This window comes from Erithacus rubecula (assembly GCF_903797595.1).
Source record: "Erithacus rubecula genome assembly, chromosome: 1".
Classification (NCBI taxonomy): Eukaryota; Metazoa; Chordata; class Aves; order Passeriformes; family Muscicapidae; genus Erithacus; species Erithacus rubecula.
Window position 1 is genome coordinate 87,043,210 of NC_136658.1, and position 21,895 is coordinate 87,065,104.

Here is a 21,895-nt window from a genome sequence, read left to right on the forward strand (position 1 = left end):
ATTCTAGACCTACATCAGTCACAGTTTCAGGAAACCACCTCACAGCTCCCACAAATACCTTCCCACTGACAAATGGAAGCCACCTTCTCCGTATGGGATAAGCCACAAGTAAGGTGTTTGTGGGTCCATATATACCAATCTGACCCCAGGGCCAGGGAAATGGCTCACAAAGCATAGCCCACACCACCAGCTTTTAAACTACTTTTATTCCTTTATCTTCACAGATATCTTTTTATCTATCAAGGATAGATATTAAGCGGCAATATGCACAAGAACTCAAATTTGCAGAAAGCCATGCCAAACAAGCACAGCTAAATCCACCTACAAAATAAACCAAACCCCCCCCCCCCCAAAAAAAAAAAAAAAAAAAAAAAAAAAATCAACTCCAAAATAGGTTAGCTGAATGAGCTGCAAGCCAAGAGCAGACCTTCATTTTCACTCCCTTAAGTTCAGCTTAACCACAGAATATCCTCTCATCACTTAATGAGGTTTCTGTTCTCTATCAGCTTTTCTGTATTCAAGAGATGCTGATCATTAGTTAATGAATGAGATAGAACCACTGTCCAACAAGCTGGAACAAGAATTTCCAGAAAAAAACCTTTTGTTTTTTAAGGAACCTTCAACAAATCAGCAGATTTTCCTTTCAGGGCTCCCGGAACTCTGCTTTAATTTTATCGGCTTGACACAGAAAGAGAATATTCCACAGTACAAGCATAAGGTTTCCGAAAAGCTGCAATTATATCTAAGTGGGCTGGTTATGCAATATTCTCCCCATTTTCCATACAGGAATGAGTGATCATTCAGGAATAAGGTCTGTTGTTTCTGTCCTAAAGTCCTATTAGACTACCCCATTTGGACATGGAATTATGCATGGAGCCATTATTTGCATTTCAGGAAACACAGTATCTCAATATACCTCCAGATTTCTATGAGGCAATCTCAAATGTCTGACTGTAAACAAATTTACCGTATGTCTGTTAAGACTACGAATTTGCACTTTCATCTAATATTGAACCAGGCAATCCAAGCTGTGTCAACAGAGGCACAGAATACTGGCACTCACACGAGGTTGTTTCTCTTCCCCCAGATCTCCTAATGCCTAGCCAAGTTATCCTGGTTTTGATCAGGACAGAGCTTTTTTCACAGTAGGCATGAGGGGGTGGAACCTGGAGTGGTGTGGGCATGTGTACCTCATTATTCTATACCACTCTACCTCATTGCCAGAGGCAGGGAAAAGGGGCTCCCTTCTCTGCTTCCAGGAAGAAAGGTGGCCCTTTGTCTGTGGTGGGGTGGGGAACTGTTGTTGTCTGGGGATCCTCTTTGTACACTTTGTTATTAATATTGTTGCTGTTGCTGTTTGTTTTCTTAGCCCATTGCTGTTTCCAGTAAATGGTGCTTATCTCAACCCACAATCTTTGCCTTTTGTGCTTCCAGCTGGGGGGAGAGGGGAAACAACTGACATCATGGTTTTGGTGGGAGCGCTAAATTTGGGAATACCATTCCTACACCATGACAAAGTTTTTTTGGGAGAAAACTGAGAGAGAGATGAGGCAACCAATAAGGCATCTAGATACTTGCCTTCCTTTTTTGAACAGGGCACCAAAGAGCTTTTTACCCAAATCTTTCAAAAGATACTCAGGAAAGTATTTTCTTTCTTTCAGAAGATGCAAGCCATGAGTATTCCCTAGTCTTCTTCTTAATTCTTAAAAGTTTTCTAGAGAACTACAACTACCCACAACAATTTATTTAGATAAAAGTTTTACTCATCACAGGTGACCACAGGTGTCAAAATTGCTTCAAGGGCTAAGTGACATAATGGAAACCATACAGGGGTCTTTACCATGACTTGTCATACATTTTTCCCCCAAAAAAGGTGGCAAATTACATGTGAAATAAGCATCTTTCAAAGCCAAAATGAAGCATTCAGGAGAGATGCTTGTATTTAATGCAGAAACAATGAGCTAGGGCAGTGGATAGAGTGCATAGGACAGTTAAGGAACAAATTATTTCAGTGATATACCTGGAAAAGAGTAAAAGGTCTAAGCTAGTAGACTGTTAAACAGGACCATAAAACTTGAGTTGCTCCTCTTTTTTGAATAAAAGTATTGAAATACACCAACAAATCAGTTTTGAGTTTCTTTTCTGTTATAGATTCATTTTATTAAAAAATATTTTATTTATAGGTTAGCTTTTTCCTCTGCATTTGTCTGTTCTGCAACAACTTTTGAAACCATTTGAAGGGAGGTGGAATTGCCATCCTCCAACTTTTATAAAGCATTAGTGCCTAGAGGGAAAGCCCTGAATCCAGTGAGCAAGAACTCAAATATGATGACCTCTACCCTGTCCCACCAGTCCATACACACTCCAGACTAATCCAAGTTTCATTTGGACAAGCCCAGCAGATGTCAGAGAAAACACAGAAGGCTGCTACGTGGAAAGAGGTATAGAGCACAAAAATCCATCCAAAGCTTTGTTTTACTACTAGGAGGACAATTTTCATTTTAATTGGCAATTTAAACCTGGTAACATGCATTTTTCTAACCATTTTGTGGGTATCAATGTTATTTCAGATGATACTGCAATACTGAAGTGTTAATGTATCTTAAATAGTATTGGTTTTAGCAGATAAACCTCAAGATGATTCTTAAATGCTTTGTCACAGAGTAGACTACAACTTACTTGAGTAAGCTTTCTTCATGGCACATAAAGAATGTGCTTTTACACAACCTATCTCATTACATACAACATTTTAAAGAAAAAACACACTAAAGATCACATTCAAAACACAGTTTTCTAAAATATCACGGTATTTTTAAAAGACTAACAATTTATTCAATGCAAATGTAACTTAAAAGGTCATGGGGTTGCAAATATACATCCAGTCTGCTGTTTCCAGTTTTCTGCAAGTTAATTCATTTAAAATAATTTCAAATCTAGAATAGTGTCAACTAAGATCCAACCTCCAAGGTTACAGAAGTGCTATTTTTCACATCTAATTGAAATTACACTTCCCAGTTTTACTACATTTCTTTTTGATTTAAAAGAAAGCACCCCTGCAAACCATGACTGTAGCAGCAGTTAGCAACAAGAATGGGTAACAACTATCAGTCTGCAAACATAAGTTAAGCCCTTTCTTACTGTCAATTTTTAGTCAAATATGTAAATAAATACATGAACTAGCACAAAATATAACACAATGGGAAAATACATTATCTGCTGACATTTGGAATAAAACACCATGCAGTACTGGCTGCATGACTTGGAACACATAATTAACTGCTTGGAAATGATGCTAAAGAGTTAAACTTTTCCTTTGTGTAGAGATCACTCTTTTATTCACCACTAGAAATCTGTTTTGTAATTAATTATATACTGCTATAATAAAATCCTAAATGTGAACATGACTCAAGTCATTTAGTGAAAGAAGATACCATAGGCACCATAATACATATATAGATATATATATCTTTTTTTCCTTTCTGAACAAAATCTGGTGATGAACCAGCATTAACAGGATGAAAATTAAAAGGCACATTCAGGCAAAAAAATAATCAACAAAGTTTGCATGACACTGTATTTTCAAAAAATAATTTATGCTCTGAGTAATAGATTGGATCAGAAACAAATATCCTAGCAGATTCCAATCTGTCAGAGTTAAAGTAAATTTTCTAAAAGGTGTGCAATTCAAGTGAAGCAATTATTTTTTAGTACTGAATTTTGTTTTAAGGTCAGTATAAGGCTTACAACCAAGTGCTTAAGAGGACTGACTACTCAACAGGTCTTGTTTTCCGAGTGCATAGAAATACAATGAGCAATGATGTTTTCCTTGCAAGAGGACATATTCTTCTATTTGTGCAAATCTTGATCAAGTACTCGAGCGTCTTTCGGGTCTTGGAACGCATTTCATAATTGCAGCTCTCCACAGGGCAGGGGCAAGTAAAAGGCTTAGAGTAGTCACACTCAGAATAAGAAGATAGACCTGCAAAAGGCAAATAAAAGCCATTATTTTCTTGGTTACATGGTAGTTCAAAGAAATATCTAGAAGTTTGAGGAGATCAGACTCTTCTAGACCATCTTTTCAAGGGGCTTCACCTGTCTTGCTAAGCAACTTTGTGTACTGCTACAAAAGCAGAAAAGTGCATGCTCCAATTATCTAATTACCTGTTTATCAGGTGTGAAGATACAATTGCAAAAACATCATTATGATGTCATAGAAAAGCAGGTTTTTTGATGTGATCAATTTTGGCAGTATTCATTAAAAAATCAAAGGCAAATTATTTTTACTTTATTTAAAACACAAAATGAAATTCCCCAAACAAGCATATCTAACCAAAAAGACCCCCAACCAATCAAACAAATTAAAAGAAAGCCCCACCACCATTCTAACTATTCTGGTTTAATGATATAATGGCAAAGTTCAGTGCTAGTTCACTTATCAACAGAAAATTGCAAACAAAAATCCCTTTAAGTCATACTGTACATCTTCTGAAAAAAAAAGATCCTAACTACATTGTCTGAATAAGCCCTAGAAAATAGTGGCAGGAAGTAGTTCAGAGGTATACAAACCTATACAGTAGATAATCATTTGAGAGAAAATTGAAAGCCTAGAAGCCTCCAAGCTCAGTGGGTGGGCCCCTAAACTGGTTCTGTGATCACATATCTCGAAACTCTATGCAAACATGCAATATTTGAAACTCTTAATTATATGAAGAAGTGAACATGAAAGTGAATCACCTTTACCTACGAGGGTACAGCATTGTGTAAGTTTTTCACATGTGCTTTATTTGGAATTGGTTCTAACACTATGCAGTCCACTTGCTCAAGTAACAAAAACTTCGGAGCACCAGGAGAGCATTTTTTTGTGAGCAGAAGCACAGAGGATAAAGCAGCTAGTACTAGAAAGTGAGGTCAGTTGCTGTATCTCTATAACCATATTTTACTTAATTTAATATATCAGACATCTTCCAAAAAAAAAAAAAAAAAAAAAAAAGTAACATTCTCACAGGTTCAGTATAAAACTAAGTTTAAGGCTTCTTTCCAGGGTGACTTTTTTCATGACTACTGAAAAACATTGGTTGTTTCTTCTGTGAAGGATTTAAAATGAAGAAGCTTTACAGGTTAAAGTGATTACAAGTTTATTTGCTTGTTTAAACATTAAGGCAGTTTTTACAATATCTGCTCTCCAGTTCTTATTTACTGGTATTTCCTTCTTCAAACCCTATATTCTCTCTGTATTGTACACTCCTATACATCTTTCAATTGCTGTATCAAGATTTCAAAAGCAATGGCTTCTCAGTCTTTGTGACTTGGGTGCTATCTGCAACTCACTCTTCATATAATTAAGTTGTGAGAGAAGTTAAGCTAAAGCATTTATAACTAAGCTTATAACTAAGCTATAACTAAGCTATTTAAAATTCTAAAGTACAACATGAAACAAGTAAAAACGAGCACTAAGAACCATGTCAGGGACATACAAGTATCCATTTGTATGGGTTGATTTGATTCTACTCTCTTACATTTGAGAGGTGCCACAAAATTGGAGTGTATTAGTATTTCAAATACTGGGATTCTGAATTACAGTGTAAGTTATTTAGGTGCAAAAAGTGAAGTTAATAACCACAGAACAGCTTACCTCCCGAGATATGATCCCTGCTCTGCGTGCTCTACTTCCCAGAACAAAAGAGAATTCACTGACTTGTGCCAGTCCTGCTGAGACAATCCACTTGATATATTGGCTGGTCTTTGGAAGAATCAAAGAAAGGACAAGCACTGCCAAGACAAACTTTAAAAGCAGATTTTTTTGACTTATTGTGGGCTTGTTTTGTTTGTTTAAAAAAGAAGTGCAATAAATAAAATAGTACGCTCTCTGTAAGATATATAGCACCAAATAGAATAATTTTGGACATAACATAAAATAATTGACTTCCAAGTGTGTCTTCTGTATTAATGTCAGAAGAGACAAATGTACATTGCACAGTAAAAAGTAGCATCTTCTTTACTATAATAAAACACTTGACAACTGTCAAAAATCCCAAGCTAGAGAAATAGATGCTTTGCCATGTGCAACTTACTTTTAACATTAAATAATTTTCTTTGTATCAAACTGTATTCTAATCAGTAAGATTCCTCCAAATACATATTTACAGTAATATTCTCTGTTATATCAAATATTCAGTTTTCATACAGAATTTTCTTTAGGGCATGCAGCACAAAGATTACTTAGATTACTGAACATTAAAATATTTTTAAAAAGTGTAGAAGAAAATACCTTCATTATGACAACAGACAATGTAAGGAATAGCAAGACTGTGAGCTCATATATTACAAACGTGGGAAAAACATGAAGTCCTAGAAGGAAAGAAAACAATATTGCACAGTTTGAGGCCAATATCTTACTCCGGTAATTTTATGTGCTAATAATAAACTTAATTGCAAGATAGTATTCTCAAAAACCAATCAAACAAAAACTTAACTTACCTACCAGCCACTTGATCACTAAAGCCCTAATTACCTACTTGATCACAAAACCATTTCCCACAATATCAAGCCCTTGTTTTCTCTGGGGAGGTTTGGCACAGGCAATATTCCCAGCTGAATTAAGTTGCATGTGACTGATGCACAAGCACTTCAATTTCTAAAGCCTTCTGTCTTCCACACCAGTCAACAATACAAAATCTGACCTGAAACACACATCTCATGAAAGCTATAAAAATCCTGCAAGAAAATAATTCAATTGGTATGCACAATCATTGTAATATTTTACTGGTCATTTAACTTTTTTTAATGATATGGTAATGGACTATCACAGTACAAGGAACATGATACTCAGTATTTATACACACTATAGCTACAACAGAAATCCAAACTGTTTTCATTCCACGGCCCTCACTTCTAAACACTGAAAGTCATCTGGACTTGGAAAAGTCACTTAAGACTACAATCAGGTAAGGCCATAAACCCCTGAGCATGATCTAACAATTAAGAAATTATAGAAAAATCCACTGCTATGATGTTGATGGGGTTTCTTTTGTTGGAACAGATTGTCTTTGGGGTTTTTTGCAATATTTGATCATTATAACTTGGTAATTATAATAAAGAAAGGTTAACAAGAACCTCAAAGAATTCAGAAATATAAAATTAAATCCTGTGAATATTAAACATAAGAAAATGCAATATTTATTGGAGAAGTCCTAGAGTCCCCAAGGAATAACCTTAGGAGTAAGTCCACTTTCATCTCCTGAAGTCTGAGGAACTTGTGCAGGCAAACATAACTGCGTATCTTTGGAAGCTCATTCCTTTTCCATAGAAGCTTCTAAAAAGTGAAATCAAAATAGTGGTGGTGTTTCTGACCAATTCATTATAGGTGGCATTTCTCCAACCCAATTATTTCTGATGAAGGACAAGGATTTGGCTTTTTGAAGCATAAGGCCTGCAAATCAATGCTGTGAATAGCTTCCTATTTTAATGCGTGAAAAGGTTCCACTGATTTTCCCTCCCTCTAGTGCTGCAGATCCAGATGAGCTGTAGAGAACCAAGAGTTGTCATCTCTTCCAGACAGTAACTTCACAGGGTTTTATCTGTATGCACATTCAATTGCCCATGGAAACCTACTTCCATTACATCAGAGATCTTTACACAAGTGCCACCCAGACAGCATGCACACACACACCCTGTTTTATTTCTTAATTTCCTTCCAACTGCTGAAGCACAAAAGCAAAAGACTACCAAAATAAGAGGAGAGACAGCAGAATAATGAAAACCACACCAAAAAAAAAACAAAAAAAAAACCCCTAAATCCACGTATATGCACAGATGCATGTGCAAGGGCAGGTAGCTTCTCTGTTTTTACTGTATATCACATGCACAGTGCTCCTTCACCTTTAGGCTGACCTCAGAAAATACAGAAAAGCAATTAGAGAAATACAGCCCGTAGCAATGGAATGTTTGATAAGAGGGACAATTCTGCCAGATCCAGAACTGAAGGTTTCCAAGGGAGGCTATAAATAAAGCCTAGTGCTGTCATCACAATTGGTGGCACTACGTGTTCAGTTCTGGAGCACACAGGCAGTCTGAAGTCCATTTGAACAGCTGCCCACTGTGGAGATTATTGCCATATTCCAAAGAGCTGAAGCACAAACTATAGCAGATTTCTATAACAACCCTTTGGAGGAGAGTCTCTGCAAGGTGAAAACAAGACTAAACCTGTCACATACAATATTCTGAGCAGACAAATCAACATCCCAGAAACCAGACATTTTTTGAAGGGAATAAATCCCATCATAAGGTATTTTTATGGTCAGTACAGACCTTTGCCCCAATCCTAGATGAAAACCTGGGATAAGACCAGAAGTGCTATCAGACTCCTACACAAGCACATGACAGCTTCCTGACAACACAAACACAGTCACAAAGATAAATTTCATAGGCAGAAGGCGCCTGAATGTGGCCAATTATTGCAATGGTTTTGATCAGACTTTGACTAAGCTCAGGAGTAATTTTGAAATCATTCTCTAACATGGAAAAAACACTTCAAATAACTCAAAAACTTCAACAGTGTCATTGGCACATGTCACATTGGCCAGGAGTCAACAGCTAGGATAACACTTAGGTACACTTTTACAGAGCTGGCCACAAGCAACCAGATTTCAGCTCTAAGCAGTGTCCACAAAGAGCTGGATCAGAGGCCTCAGGGCTCATCACTGTCAAGCCAAAAAGCACAGTTCACTCACAGAAGTTGGTATGTATTCTGTGGACAACTACAGGCAAGACTTTGCACAATCTTTTAAAAAGTATTTTTTTCTTAACAAGTAAAATTCGTCTTTCCTCGATTAGATGGATTCTACCAATCTGCTGGATAGCTTCTAAACAGCATGTGAAGATCTAAACGTCTTGACCACATCATGGTTAGATCAAACATCAAAAAAGCAATCTTGGAGATCCTTGATGGCAAACAAGAATACAAAAATCCGAACTCTGTGGGTCAAACTGGAGCCAGTAGAATTAATTCTGACACATCCTCAAGACAGGACGTCACTCAGAAAAATCAAGTTAGCTATGCATTGAGATGCTGTATCTGTTAAGAGCCTTAATGAACCTAGGATCATAGCCAGCAAATGCAATAAATGCTAGAGCCCTGGCTAGGTCATTAAGCAGCAGAGGGGAAAGCCAATCTTAATCTTTCTGTAAAGGGGAAAGTCCTTTTGATTCTACTGTCAGTTCTGAGAGCATGAAGCCTCCAATTTTCATTGTGCTCCATGCAGAAAAACAAAGCACTAGAGCCAGATGGATAAAGAGAAGGCAATGCATGCCACCTAACAAATTCCAGTTGGGTTCTTCCTTTGATTTTCTCAAGATTCAGCAGAAATGTTAAGAGGCTTATTGGAAATCCTTGTGTGCATGTTGGCTTCTGGACAGTGGTGGTGCTGGCAGTGTCAGCATCACCCATCTTCTCAAAGAGTGAGCTGTTAAAGGGTTTTCAGTGTCTTGCATTCAAGGTCCAACAGTGACCACAGAGGTTACCCAGAAGGGAAATGTGGAACCTGGCAGGTGGGTACATCTGTACAGCCATTGGGAACACATAACTTGTCAGTCAGTGGAAGTAATCTGTTACCCCACCAGTGGCACAGAGGGTCTTGATGCCCAGTTTCAAACTCTATACTCCACATGTAGACACAAAAAAAAAAAAAAAAACAAAAAAAAAACCAACCAACTTTTTTAAAACAGTCAAACAGTCTATTCAAAGATGCCTTCTATCTTTCCAAAAAGTAATCAAAACCAAATGATGTATGGGTAAAGATCTGTGTAGTAGGTATAAACACAAAAAAGAGAAAGGAAGTGACCAAAATGTGGCTGTAAGGGATTGGTCAAGGTGTTCTCTCAAAATTACCAGTGAGAACAGACACTAACAGAAACCCTCTACCCTCAGCAGGTGGCATAAAGAATGCCAGGAGCCTTGAAGAACACCCAGAGGCCTAAATGAATGTACAGATAGAGTAACTCAAAGTGCAGCTGTTAATGCCTAACTGCAAAGGTGCACTATTCCCACAAATGCACCCAAGCGCAAATTTGAAAGCTGTACCATTGCACAGGTCAAGGTAAGGGCAGGTCCACTGCTATGGGTATTACATGAACAAGTACAGCTCAGCTTTTAGGCACCACAAGGATTGTAGTAAGAACAGAAAAGAAGGCATTTAAGACAAGCAAAATAGGAATGAACTTTTCAATTTAGATAATTTTTTTCCATTTGTGCCTTTATTCTAAAGGGACCAAAAATGATACTACTGGAGTGGTGTTCCTCAGGATCTCAAGTGTTTCTGCTTTCTGTAAGACTCTTGCTGCATATAGTAACAAACAAACCTCTTTAGGCAGGGGAGGAATCTTTCCCTGTGCTTTTACACAATTTCACACAGTAAATCTCTATATATTTATATATACATACAATTTGTGTGTGTATATATGTAAGTAGAGAGCAAGCAAGAAGTCCTTAAAGAAATCTAGTAAGAAGAAAAATTAAGGAAAATTTTTTGTTCTACTCAGGTTTTTTTGGCAATATCACATCACTCCTATTAAAACCTATCCCCTTGCCACCCCACAGAATTTCCTGTGATGCAAAGATTTTAAAGTAATGGAGTGGGGAGGGTAATTTTTATTTGTGGAGGAAGGGGATTTTGTTTGGAAATAGGGGTTTTTTAGGGTTTTGAGTTTTCCTCTTTGTTAGTTTTGGATGGCTTTTTGTCATTGTTTGGTTGGGATTTTTTAACAAGCAAGCATTATCACATTTTGTCACATGTCTATAACATGGTTCTGATTTTTTAGCTTAATTTTCTTCTGACGTGGGAATAATATCCATCTTCTGTAAAACCACCCCAATTTGTTAGGCAATTTTCTTCTCTTCCCTTCTTGCAATTATAATGGCAACATTTGTTGAAAGATTTTTTTTTAATTCTGTAGCAGAAAGACTAAAATAATTTCCTTAGAGTACAATGTAGGCTGTATGGAGCGATGCTAGCATGCCAACTGAGGTCTTGCTATTTTCTTTTACTCTAGTAAAATCTTATCTCTAGTCTTAATTTATGCAGCCACAAGAGTGTAGGACAGTATTTTTGTTCAGTCCCTTGTAAAATTAACTTTGGGCTTATAATCACTTGTCATGCTTTGTATCCCTGATAACACTATCCATTCCATCAGCATCTTTACTGAAATACATAAACAACTTACATCTGTGAGCACTTAGCAATTACTCATCCAAGCTTGTCAGTTATACAGGCCCAAGTTTCATCAGAGCTCACCACTTTCCTCCCATTATTAAAAAAAAGTTATTTAAATAAACATATTTATTACTAAGTAATCTGACTCATCACCAGATGCTATTATCATGGGCTGGATTTAAAAAAAAAAGAAAATAAATTTAGAACTGGCAAGCATAGCTATTTCATTTTTGTTTTGACAGCCACCAATTTTAGTTTCTGTTATGAAACAATGAGTATCAAACAGGTATATAAGGAAAAACATTAAAATTATGCTGATGATGGCACTTTACTGTTATCTGAATGAATCTGTGGAAATTAAAAGAACAATAAACAACTTAAAATAACAGCAGAAGAAAACCCAAGGGTGGTGTTGAAAAAATCCAAAAACTAAGACTTTCTGAGTAAACATGGGTTGAAGGAGGTTGGATTGGTGCACCAGGCCACATCCAAACCCCCTCTTAAACACTGTAGTGTCACCAGCACAGGGACATGTCTCTCCTGTACAATCCACAGGGAGAGGAAGTGCTTTCACAGGGCCTGTCTGTCTCCTCACCCTCTGTAGCCCAGCACCTCAGTAACGTGTTCCAGTTTCCTTTAGACAAAGCATTTTGGGGCATGCACAGACAGCTGGAGAATGCAGCAGTTCAAAAGGAAGTTACTGATTTACTGTAAGTATTCTAAGTTAACTCCTTTTGGATATCAGGCATAATAAGTTACTCCTCATCTTATACCTCAATGCTGCATTTCAGTTGGTATTCAAGTAGTGTCTGAGATACATCTTCTTTCAATTATTTTTCCCTGCATTGAGAACACAGACCACATCCTCCCAACTAAATTTCTAAAGAAACAAGCTATAAAAAATTATGATGACATTCTGCTTCTATGGAAAACCAAATGACAAAAATCTGAAATCTACTCTATCAACTGACTCAAAATAGTAATACAATTTTAGTATAAATTACAAATACAGCTGCTGGAAAGACAAAAGAACATAAAAAAAAAAACCCCAACGTATCAACAACCAAACCAGGGCCTCTTTATCTTAAAATATCTAGTTACACGTTTTAAATAGGATGATTTAAGAATTATCATTCAAAAACTGACACTAAACCAAGTCTTGGGAGTACAACACTGAAATGGCTTCTGAAACCAAATGTTACATTTAAAAGTAGTAGAAAAGGCAAACCAATGTCGTGGTCAATTAACAGTACAGTATTTTAACAAAATAAAATCTATCTCCTCCCCTTACATTATAGACACAATTTTTTTCTCCTCACACACATTGTAAGCAAGGTTTTTATGTAATATATATTTTTTTTATAGTATAGATTTAACATTATTTAATGTTACATATAAATATCAAATATTTTAAAGTAAGATTTCTTGAAAGTTACCTATAGATGTAAAGAAAATGATGGCAAGAAAGTCACGTATTGGTTCAATACAGCACATAATCTCCTCAGTAACCATGTGACCCTGAGAAGAGATCAGAGCTCCAGCTAAGAAGCATCCCAGCTCCATTGAAACGTCCAACAGCTCTGTGATCTGTTAAGGAATAACAGAAAATCTACTGCTGAGTGACTTTTATTTTTATATACCATTCCACAGTGAAACTATAAAACTTTACATTATACCAAATGCAGGAAATTACTATGCTTTATGCAAGTTCGACAACAAACAGAATTCAATGTATGTATTTCAATGTGCTGTAGTATTGTATTTATACAGAAGACTCACAAATCTAGCTTCTCCCTTTATGTTACCTCCTTTCCCACAAAAACAAAAATAAATTTCTTAATCTACATTGCAATGCTTTATGTCACATTTAAGGATAGAATCTGATTTCATGAGTCAGAGAGAGACTATGGCAGCTTTGGAGCCAGGATTACATAATACATTGAGGCTGTAAAATTAAGCAGTAAGAACAAGGTATTTTCCAGCTTTCAAACAAGAGGGAAGAAATGAAAATCTAAGCTTACATTTGGGAGAAGTGTCTCAATCTAGCTGAAGTCCCTGACATAAATATGTTTTATTATTGTAAATTTGGTGTGCAACTGTGCCTGTGTGCTTTACAGAACAAGGATTCATTTAGGAGTGTAAACTACTGAAATGAAGCAGAATGACTGCTTGAAAGAATTCAGACCGCTTCATTCTTTTTTAATATTTTAATGCAGTACTAGAAGAAGAGATGACACACATGTAAAGAGACTAAATAAGACAGAAAGCAACTGCTTAAGGCAATGCTTGGAACACTAAAAGAAAATCAAACTGCAGTTCTAATATATGGTATGGTATAAAGTATGTTTGAAAATAATTATTTCAAAATCACGCAGCTGTAGATGGTCATCTTGCTGAGAAAGGACAATGTTATTATTAGAACATTTAAAACCAACAACTTATTTTTATTCTAATTTAGATTAAGCAAGAATACACTATAGTACATTTCTGGATACCATTCATTGTATCTTGAATGGTGTTTTACTGTAAGATATTAAACAAAAACTCAGGCAACATGAAACTAACAGAGTGCAAAAGACACAATAAACAAGTCTCCATACTAGGCATAAGATGACACCTAAAAATAACCCCAAGACATTTGTATATTGAAGTAATAATGTGTGAATGCTCATCACATAACTGCATTTATGATAACACTCTGTAATTATTGCAAGATATTTAAGGTAATAAATTAGTTCTGTCAACTAATATAACTAGTTGCTGATCATGCAAAGCAAACAGCATAATGTTATTCTGACTTTAAAACAAAAGGAATTTCAGTGCTTTTAGAACAATTCAAAATTGTAAGAGGGAAGAAGCTGATATATACATGAATGGCTTTAAAATCACCAAGAGATGAATAAAATTAAGGAAACAGTTATGAATAGGAAACAGTTAAGTTCTTCTTAATCATACATTAGTTGTTTTAGAAGTCACAGCCTCTTGCGGATGATTAAGATCTAATATAACCTATTCAAATAAAGTTGGAATTATTTTTACTACTCAGCTATAATCTTCCCACACTTAAGTGCCATCAACCTGCAACAGAGCTTCACATCAAAACTTTTATAGCTAATATTTTAAACATTCCCTTGGACAGGATTAGGTTACCATAAAGGAAGAGATACAGCATATCTTGTACCAGAATTGCATGATACTGTACTGTTGTGAGACTCACTCTCCAAGAAAGGAGCAATTTGAGTGTGAAAGAAACATGTTTGTTCAGAAAGCATCAGACATAACTGGAGTAAACTGCATGTCTAACTGGGAATTTGGTCCCACAGCGTAAAAACTGAATTACATTCCTTCAGCTTATGGCAAGCCAAGTATGAGCTCAGGGGCCTGCTAAAAAAGTAGGCAAGTTTTACTATTCCTTGTCTAAACTCTGGGTACTACATAACTTCAGCTGTACAAAATCCATAAGTCACTCTACATATAGAAAAGTATTAAGTGTATCAGAGAGCAAGAAAAGAACCAAAAATGACATAATCTTCTTAACACTCTCTCCCCTCCTCCAATTTGTTCTTCAGATTTACAGAATCAACTAGGCTGGAAACGACCCTTGAGATTGAGTCCAACCTTTTATATGTAGCTTTATTCAGAAGTTCCTTTTACAATTCCCATCTTGGTCACCAGTTGTCCCATAGTATTGCCTACAAGTGGACACATCTCCTTGGCTAAAACTGTAGCATCAGGGTTTATTATATATAATGTATGAGCACATGTGCACAGATATTCTGGAAAGGACTTGTTTTACTGGCAGGAAGGCATTCGTAGCAGTGTTTTTTACATAAGCAAAACCTGGAGAGTATTGATCATTTAGTATTCCCTCTCTGCTTGCATTACTTCAAACAGTCAGCCTTTACCAAACAGGGCTTGAGCCATTACTAACCCCTGGGCTTTGCACGTGCTCTTCTCAACTCTTAGGTTACAGAAAGCTTTTTCAGTCAAAATTACATGAAAATTTTGTCAATTCACATGTTTTTTCTCAGTACAACTTAGTTTTCAGTTGTATTCAGAGGTCCCATTTTACTCCAATTCAGAAATGATTGCTTTGCTTTCACTAGAATATTAGATCTTTATGTTCAAATGTTCTACCACATCAATACATAAAGAAATAAACATTATTGCTGTAACATGTTCTGGGTGAATCTCAACCATCTGCTCAGCAGTTGTTTTGCTTATATTCTCTAATGATGCCTATCTTATTGCTAATTCTTTAATCATCATAGAAGCTTAATGAATATGGTAAGCCAGTAAAATTAAATAAAATTCTGGTGGAAATAAAGGTATTAGAATTTCAGGCTTAAGTAACTTAAATCTGCTTAAGAGTGTAAGAGTAAAGAGTTGAATTTTAAGCTAGCATTTCAAGAAAGTGAAACTGTAATGGAAATTGAAAGAATTTTAAGTGAACCTTGTAAAAACTATCTCAATGGCATTTTATGAAATGATTAACTAAAATATTTGAGATTACAGATCTTCCTTAATCTTCTTTTAATTGATAGAAAAGAGTTCATAATCAGGTTATAAGTTATTGAGAAGTACTTCTAGCAAACAAAGAATGATACTCTAATACTAGTAATGATATCCATAAGACACTGCAGAAAAAACTCATACATTTGCATATGTAAAGTACTGCAATAACATCACTCTATTTTCTTTTCAGTATATAAAGCAAACTGGCAATTTGCCCTCACTTGCTGCTACCATCCATCATCAGGCAGTGAAATTAGAAGCCACTTTTCCCCCACGTGTATGCATAGTCCTATAAACATGTAAATGTAACTGCTGTCCTTCTTGTCAGGTCAGGTTTTATAATTTTCCATTTCCCTAACAACATTCCACAATTTCAGTTTTAAAAAAACTATAAAACTGATACTGTTGTCCTGCAGGTTTCCAACACAGCACTTCATTATCTGGAGAGTGTTTAAAACAATTTTCCTTGTAATGATTCTGTACATACAGAACATGAAAAAGCAACACTACACCAATGAATGCTCAGGCTGACATTCTTCAGCTCATCTTGGTAAATATCTTGATATAAAACTACCAGTTTGGCCATTGATCCTGAATGGTCATGCTTAAAACCATAAGTTAGATTTGTTTATGTTGCAATACAGGAGAACAGTTCACCAATTCAAACAAACAAACAAACAAACCCCTATTTGTGTAACACAGAGCATGAAAAGGAGTTGCTGAAAGTGCAATAATGATCTACTGAACCTTTGTTACCAAAGACAAGGTACATGACTCAAAGATGCACAACTTTGTCTGTCATCTATACTATTACAGAATTGGCATTTGACACAATCCCCACCTCCAAGCCCTGATCTGCCTAACTAGTTGAAGGATAAAAGGAAGGGGAAATTCAATTATTTCTGAGAATACTGGAAACAGAAAGGATACCTTAAGCTTTAAGTCTTACTAACATATCTGCAGGTGTAACAAGCTGCACTGTTATCCAAGTGACCCAGGTTCAGAAATGCTCAAAAGTCACAACCATACTCAAAGCTCCTCAACTGACATGATAATCCTTATATTAGAATTGTTTACTCACACTGCAGTATAGGAACCTGTTCTGCCTCATCTTCCCTCTTGCTCTCCCATACAGAATTTGCCCTTATCAGCAGGGAAATGGCAATTCTTGTTTAATTAATCATCTGAGATTTTTCAAACACAGGAACCAAGCAAAATAAACCAAGTCTATATATAATGAGTGCTATATATGCTGGTGTTGCACATTAATTCAAATACAGAAAAAAGCTTAGCTGGACCCCAGAAATCCAGCCAACACTGAAGCATGCAATAACCAACTATATGCATGAGGCAGGAACACCATATCATTCCTACTCTCTTTTTTGTTTATTGGAAAGGATGTGTCCTGCAGAGTAACTCAAAATGCTAGACAGTGAATTAAATTATTTTATTTTAAAATGTATCGCAAATTTTCTAAATGGAGACAGAGAGTTGTCTTTGGTTAAGGATGTTAAAATAGGCATTCTCTCACTGCTCCCCTGCAGATTAAAAAGCTTTCTTAGAATTACACTAATACAGAATATTCTATGTTTGCAGATTAGTTGTACAACCTCCTTCAATATTTAAGGAGAAAGACCTTTGCAGAATCCATGACAGTTTAACTGCTTTCCTACCTGGCACCCAAAAACCTTAATTTAACCTTTCAGCTTACATTGCAATCACTCATCCTATGTTTGTATTCCTGTCAAAGCACAGCATCTATATCAATTAAGACTGGTTTTCCAGAATATTTGTTTGTTCACCTATTCAACTCAACAAGTAAACACTTTTTTACTTTTTTTTGGTGTGTGTTCAAAATATAACTTGTACCATTACTATAATGAATCTGTAAGTGTCAATGAGTATCAAGCATCTAAACTGGTTCCCTGAAGTTACCTGCAGTATCCTTTGTGCCATTCCCTTTGATAAATTATTCATCAACTTTAAAAGGGAAGAGAATTTTGAAAACACTGAAGAAGCCTTCTGGGTTTGCAGTATAGATCCAACAAACTCAAACATATTCTCTCCCCATATTTGTGTACACACACGTATTGTGTAAAGTCACACAGACAAACTCCTTGAATATTTGAAATGCAATTTGGATACAAGAAGCTCAATTCTATGTAGGCCATGGTTTTAATTAAAGTAAAATTGCTTCTAGATATCATAATATTTTGCACAACTTCAGCAGTTTCTTTGCTGATTTTTGTTAAAGTTGTTCTACAGGTGTAATGTCTACTTGTTAGAAAGTAAAAAGGTGAAACCAGTTTTGTTTCTTATCTTATTAGAGGACACATTTGAAATATGAATAGCTATTTAGAGCAATGGCATTTTTAACTTACACAGTAGAAGTCACTAAATAAAGCTGTGGTGTCACTAACTACTTTTTAACCTTCTTCCTGAAGAAGGTCAGCTTTTCCTGTTGGACTGTAGTAACTAACCAAACACCCCTAGAAAACAGGCACAGGAACTTTTTGGCTTAATTATTCTCGGGGGATGTAACAATCTGCACATTCAGGATAATGGAGTGTTAAACCCACAACATTATCAAACAACTGTCACACTCTACTCTCCAGCAGTATAGTTTTTCAGAAGGCTGAAATGTGAGATAGAAACAAAAATGAATAGTTCAGGGGAAAATGAGCCACACCCAATAGGGTTAATCAAAATCTATAAACCCTAAGGCATTCCTCTACTTTATTCTTCCTCCTAAAATGTGTCTCTTACACAAAAATAAAATTATCTTACAATAAAAACCATGTTGAGAAGTTGCTGTTAAGAAGAAACTTGTGAACAAATGTCATTATCAGTATCTCAAAACCCATCCTGAATAATTTTCAAATGCATGAAGCAGCCCACAATTAAAACTCTGATTATGATTCCTAAACTGGCTGTATCAAAAGCTAACAGGAGAATTTCAGCTGACTCACAAATTGTATCTTTGTGCTATAACTCAGGAATCATCTGCACATTTGGGGCTTGTTTTAAAACAATTTAAAACCAAATAATCATAGAGGCACACGTATATGCAATAACACTAATTGTGATGGCTTTTGTGATACTGGTGAAGTAAACATTGTATGTATTAAAATGTTTTATCAATTTAAAAGATTACCGTTAACATAAGGAAGGTAAATGCAGTTATTCCTAGAATGAGGATTTCTTTATTCCCTTTGCTTTCTGTGTGCAACTTGCGGTAATACGGTCCTATGAGATAAGTCTTTATAACAAGACATAGAAGAAAAACAGCAGCCAGAGAAAACAGAATTTGGCCAATCAGTATCAGTATTCTCAGAATTTCCTTGAAAATGCTGGAAAGAGAAGAACAAACAAAAAGTTTCTTTCAAGTGCTCTCATACTTCCCAACCAGTTCCCCATAAATGAAAATACCTAATTCCATAAATGCTCAAAATTGAGTAGCTACAGGAAGGTATTTAGATACATTAGTAAACTAGATTAAGACTAAATCTGCAGAGTGCCCAGAAAACCTCTTTTACAGTCTAGAATTTACTTCCATGTTGACTCAGAAAGATTTTCATTGACTGATCTCCAAGGTAAGCCATTAGGCACAATAATATTATTGCTTAGTCTTTGACAAAAACATGCCCTACAGGAATAAAGTAAATGAAGAAATTAACTTATTTATTTACAGTAACAAACTTTTCACTAAAAATTTTAATTACCACACAGTACTAAAGCAGCAATAGCAAAGAGATTATTTACAAACAACTACTCCTATATGTCTACTACAGGTTTCTACTTCACAACAAGTAGGAACAGCAAAGGAAATCTCACTGAACAGAGTGCCTATTTTCTATGGAACTGACATTAACTGTTGTGCTTTCACATTCATACCACCAATCTACATACTAATTGCAAGGGTAGGGAGAAGATCCATACAATGACTTTTCTTACCTGGAGTAGGTGCTCACTCCTGCTTGAATAAGTGTAGGCATGACAGCTATAAATAAACCAAGCTGCACATCCTGCATCACCAACATGCCAAGCAGTACACTGCTGTAGTCAATATCCCCTGTACACCAGCAGAGTGGTTATGGAAACAGTCATCAGAATCTAAGAATGCTTGCAAATGCTCAGAAACCTAGAAATGGCTTAATCAAATGGAACCCAATATAGCTCTTAATGGGCTGAAGGTCATTCAAAGTTGTCCAGGGACTTTTTTTTTTTTCCCCACTAGAAGGTAAATTAAAATGTTTCTATAAGAAATATATAAAAATACAGAAACATATTAAAATACAAACAAAATATTCAGATGAAACTTCTGTTACACAATAAAAAGAGGCTTTGCTTAGCAGTTAAGCACTAGTTGTATTTGGTGAAATGAAATTTAGTTACTAGAGCATTTAATGAAATCCCTCTACTGAGAGTATACAGGCTTTATTCTGAAGACACATTCAAGCCAGCATGTGCAAAATATACACCTTGAATTTTGGCATTAGAATGAATACTCTAGAGGGTGAGGAGTACTTTAACACAATTCATATGAGTGAGACTTAAGTGGAAGAAAGCATCATGTCAAAACTTCCAAAAGGTAACATTTAGAAGCATTTGAGAAGCTATAAATATGGCCCTTGAAGGTCCTTATTTGAAGAGCTGTTAGCTATGAAAGACCATCTAAACTGGTTTCTGTTTCCTGAAGAAGGATGTGAATTTTTTTAATTAGCCTTTCTGCCCTGATGACAGGTAGCAGTGGGCTAATCTGGTAAAATCTTAAAAAGTTCAAGGATTCCAGACACTCAGTAAAGTCAGTTCTCCATGGAGAGCACTGGTTGTACTACACTGTCTTTGCCCAAAAGGACTGGCTATGTACAAATCAAGTACACTTCCTAGCAAGAATACCCACAACACTGGCCAGTGTTAAACAAGGATGACTGATTGTAAACCAGGCTTACGAGTCGGGGGTTTTTTGGGTTTTTAACTCACTTCTCTTATAATATTACAAAGTAAACCTCTTTTAAATTTTATTAGATACTACAGTGGTCCATATTTAAAGCCATATTTACCTTCTTTATCTCCTCGAACACTACCTGCAAGAAATCTGGACACCAGTGGTGTGCTTGACAAAGACAAACAAGTAGAAATGAAGACACTCTGTGTTGGTCTAATTTGGAGCAAGTGCCCCCATAGTAAACCAAAGGCAATCATCAGAACTGTCATGTAGCAGGGTCCTTGCAAAGAGATTTTCCATACCTTGGGAAGAAAACAAGTTCTTATGACACTTTTCTCACTGATTATTTACAATGTTTCTCAGTACAAATAAGCATTTAATGATTTGGGGCTGTTATACTGGGGAACAGAGTAATGGACCATCACACTGTATCACCTACAACACCCAACTTACTGAGCAGATATTCTACCCCAAAAGACTCCCTACCAGAAACCAGGTGAATATCCCAAAGCTAATGGACAAATTAAGGGCCAAATGGTTCAGTATGGGTTGAAATACATTAAAATTAATTAATGAAAGACCAATTATTTGATGTGATTCTAAGATGAGGAAAAAATGGGTGTGGCAAAGGCAGTCACCAATACTAGTAACCTGCTCCAAACTAGTGCACAAGCAACTATGAAGCAGCAATTTACCTACTACAGTTTAGGAACCCTTGAATTACTGACTTTCATCTTGGACTTTAGATGGACTAGAAAGAGCAGATTAAGCTAAATAGCCATAAATTGAAACATATTTCCATTAAAGCTTTTCTAGTATCATAAACTCCCAACCATCAGTTTAGGAACAGATCACAGTGCAATTCTTTACATATACACAATCTTCATATATCTCTAGCCATAATTTCCACTATTAGAATTCCACCCATTTTATAACTTTTTCTTTATAAATTAAGGCCAAAAGAAACTCGTAGTTTTTGCTGAATTCTGATGGTCACATCATTTAATATTCCAGATTGTGTTAATTTACTTGCTTAATCAACTTATTGGCCAGTAGAGTATGTATTATCAATTCAGTATGCAGTACTTAAACTTTGATTTTTTTATAACAGGAATGGCAAACATAACTGACACTCCATAACAGCAACTGCATATTACTGCATGTTAAAATAAACCAGAGATGGACTGTAAAAAAAGAAAAATTGTGAGAGATTTTTCTAGTAATC

General features: G+C 35.9%; 1 protein-coding gene across 2 annotated transcripts in view; it reads right to left on the reverse strand.

The window, feature by feature from the left end:
• Positions 1-2,809: 2,809 nt before the first annotated feature.
• TMCO3 (transmembrane and coiled-coil domains 3) overlaps positions 2,810-21,895 on the reverse strand; it is a 33,154-nt gene continuing 14,068 nt past the window's right edge. For both annotated transcript variants that reach the window (XM_079322899.1, XM_079322898.1), the window contains exons 7-13: positions 20,786-20,972; positions 19,677-19,794; positions 18,877-19,072; positions 12,644-12,794; positions 6,269-6,348; positions 5,633-5,782; positions 2,810-3,979 (exon numbers count right to left, since the gene is read on the reverse strand). In XM_079322899.1, coding sequence (XP_079179025.1) covers positions 3,866-3,979; positions 5,633-5,782; positions 6,269-6,348; positions 12,644-12,794; positions 18,877-19,072; positions 19,677-19,794; positions 20,786-20,972 — 996 coding nt within the window. In that variant the 3' untranslated portion in view covers positions 2,810-3,865. The remainder of the gene's footprint in view (positions 3,980-5,632; positions 5,783-6,268; positions 6,349-12,643; positions 12,795-18,876; positions 19,073-19,676; positions 19,795-20,785; positions 20,973-21,895) is intronic.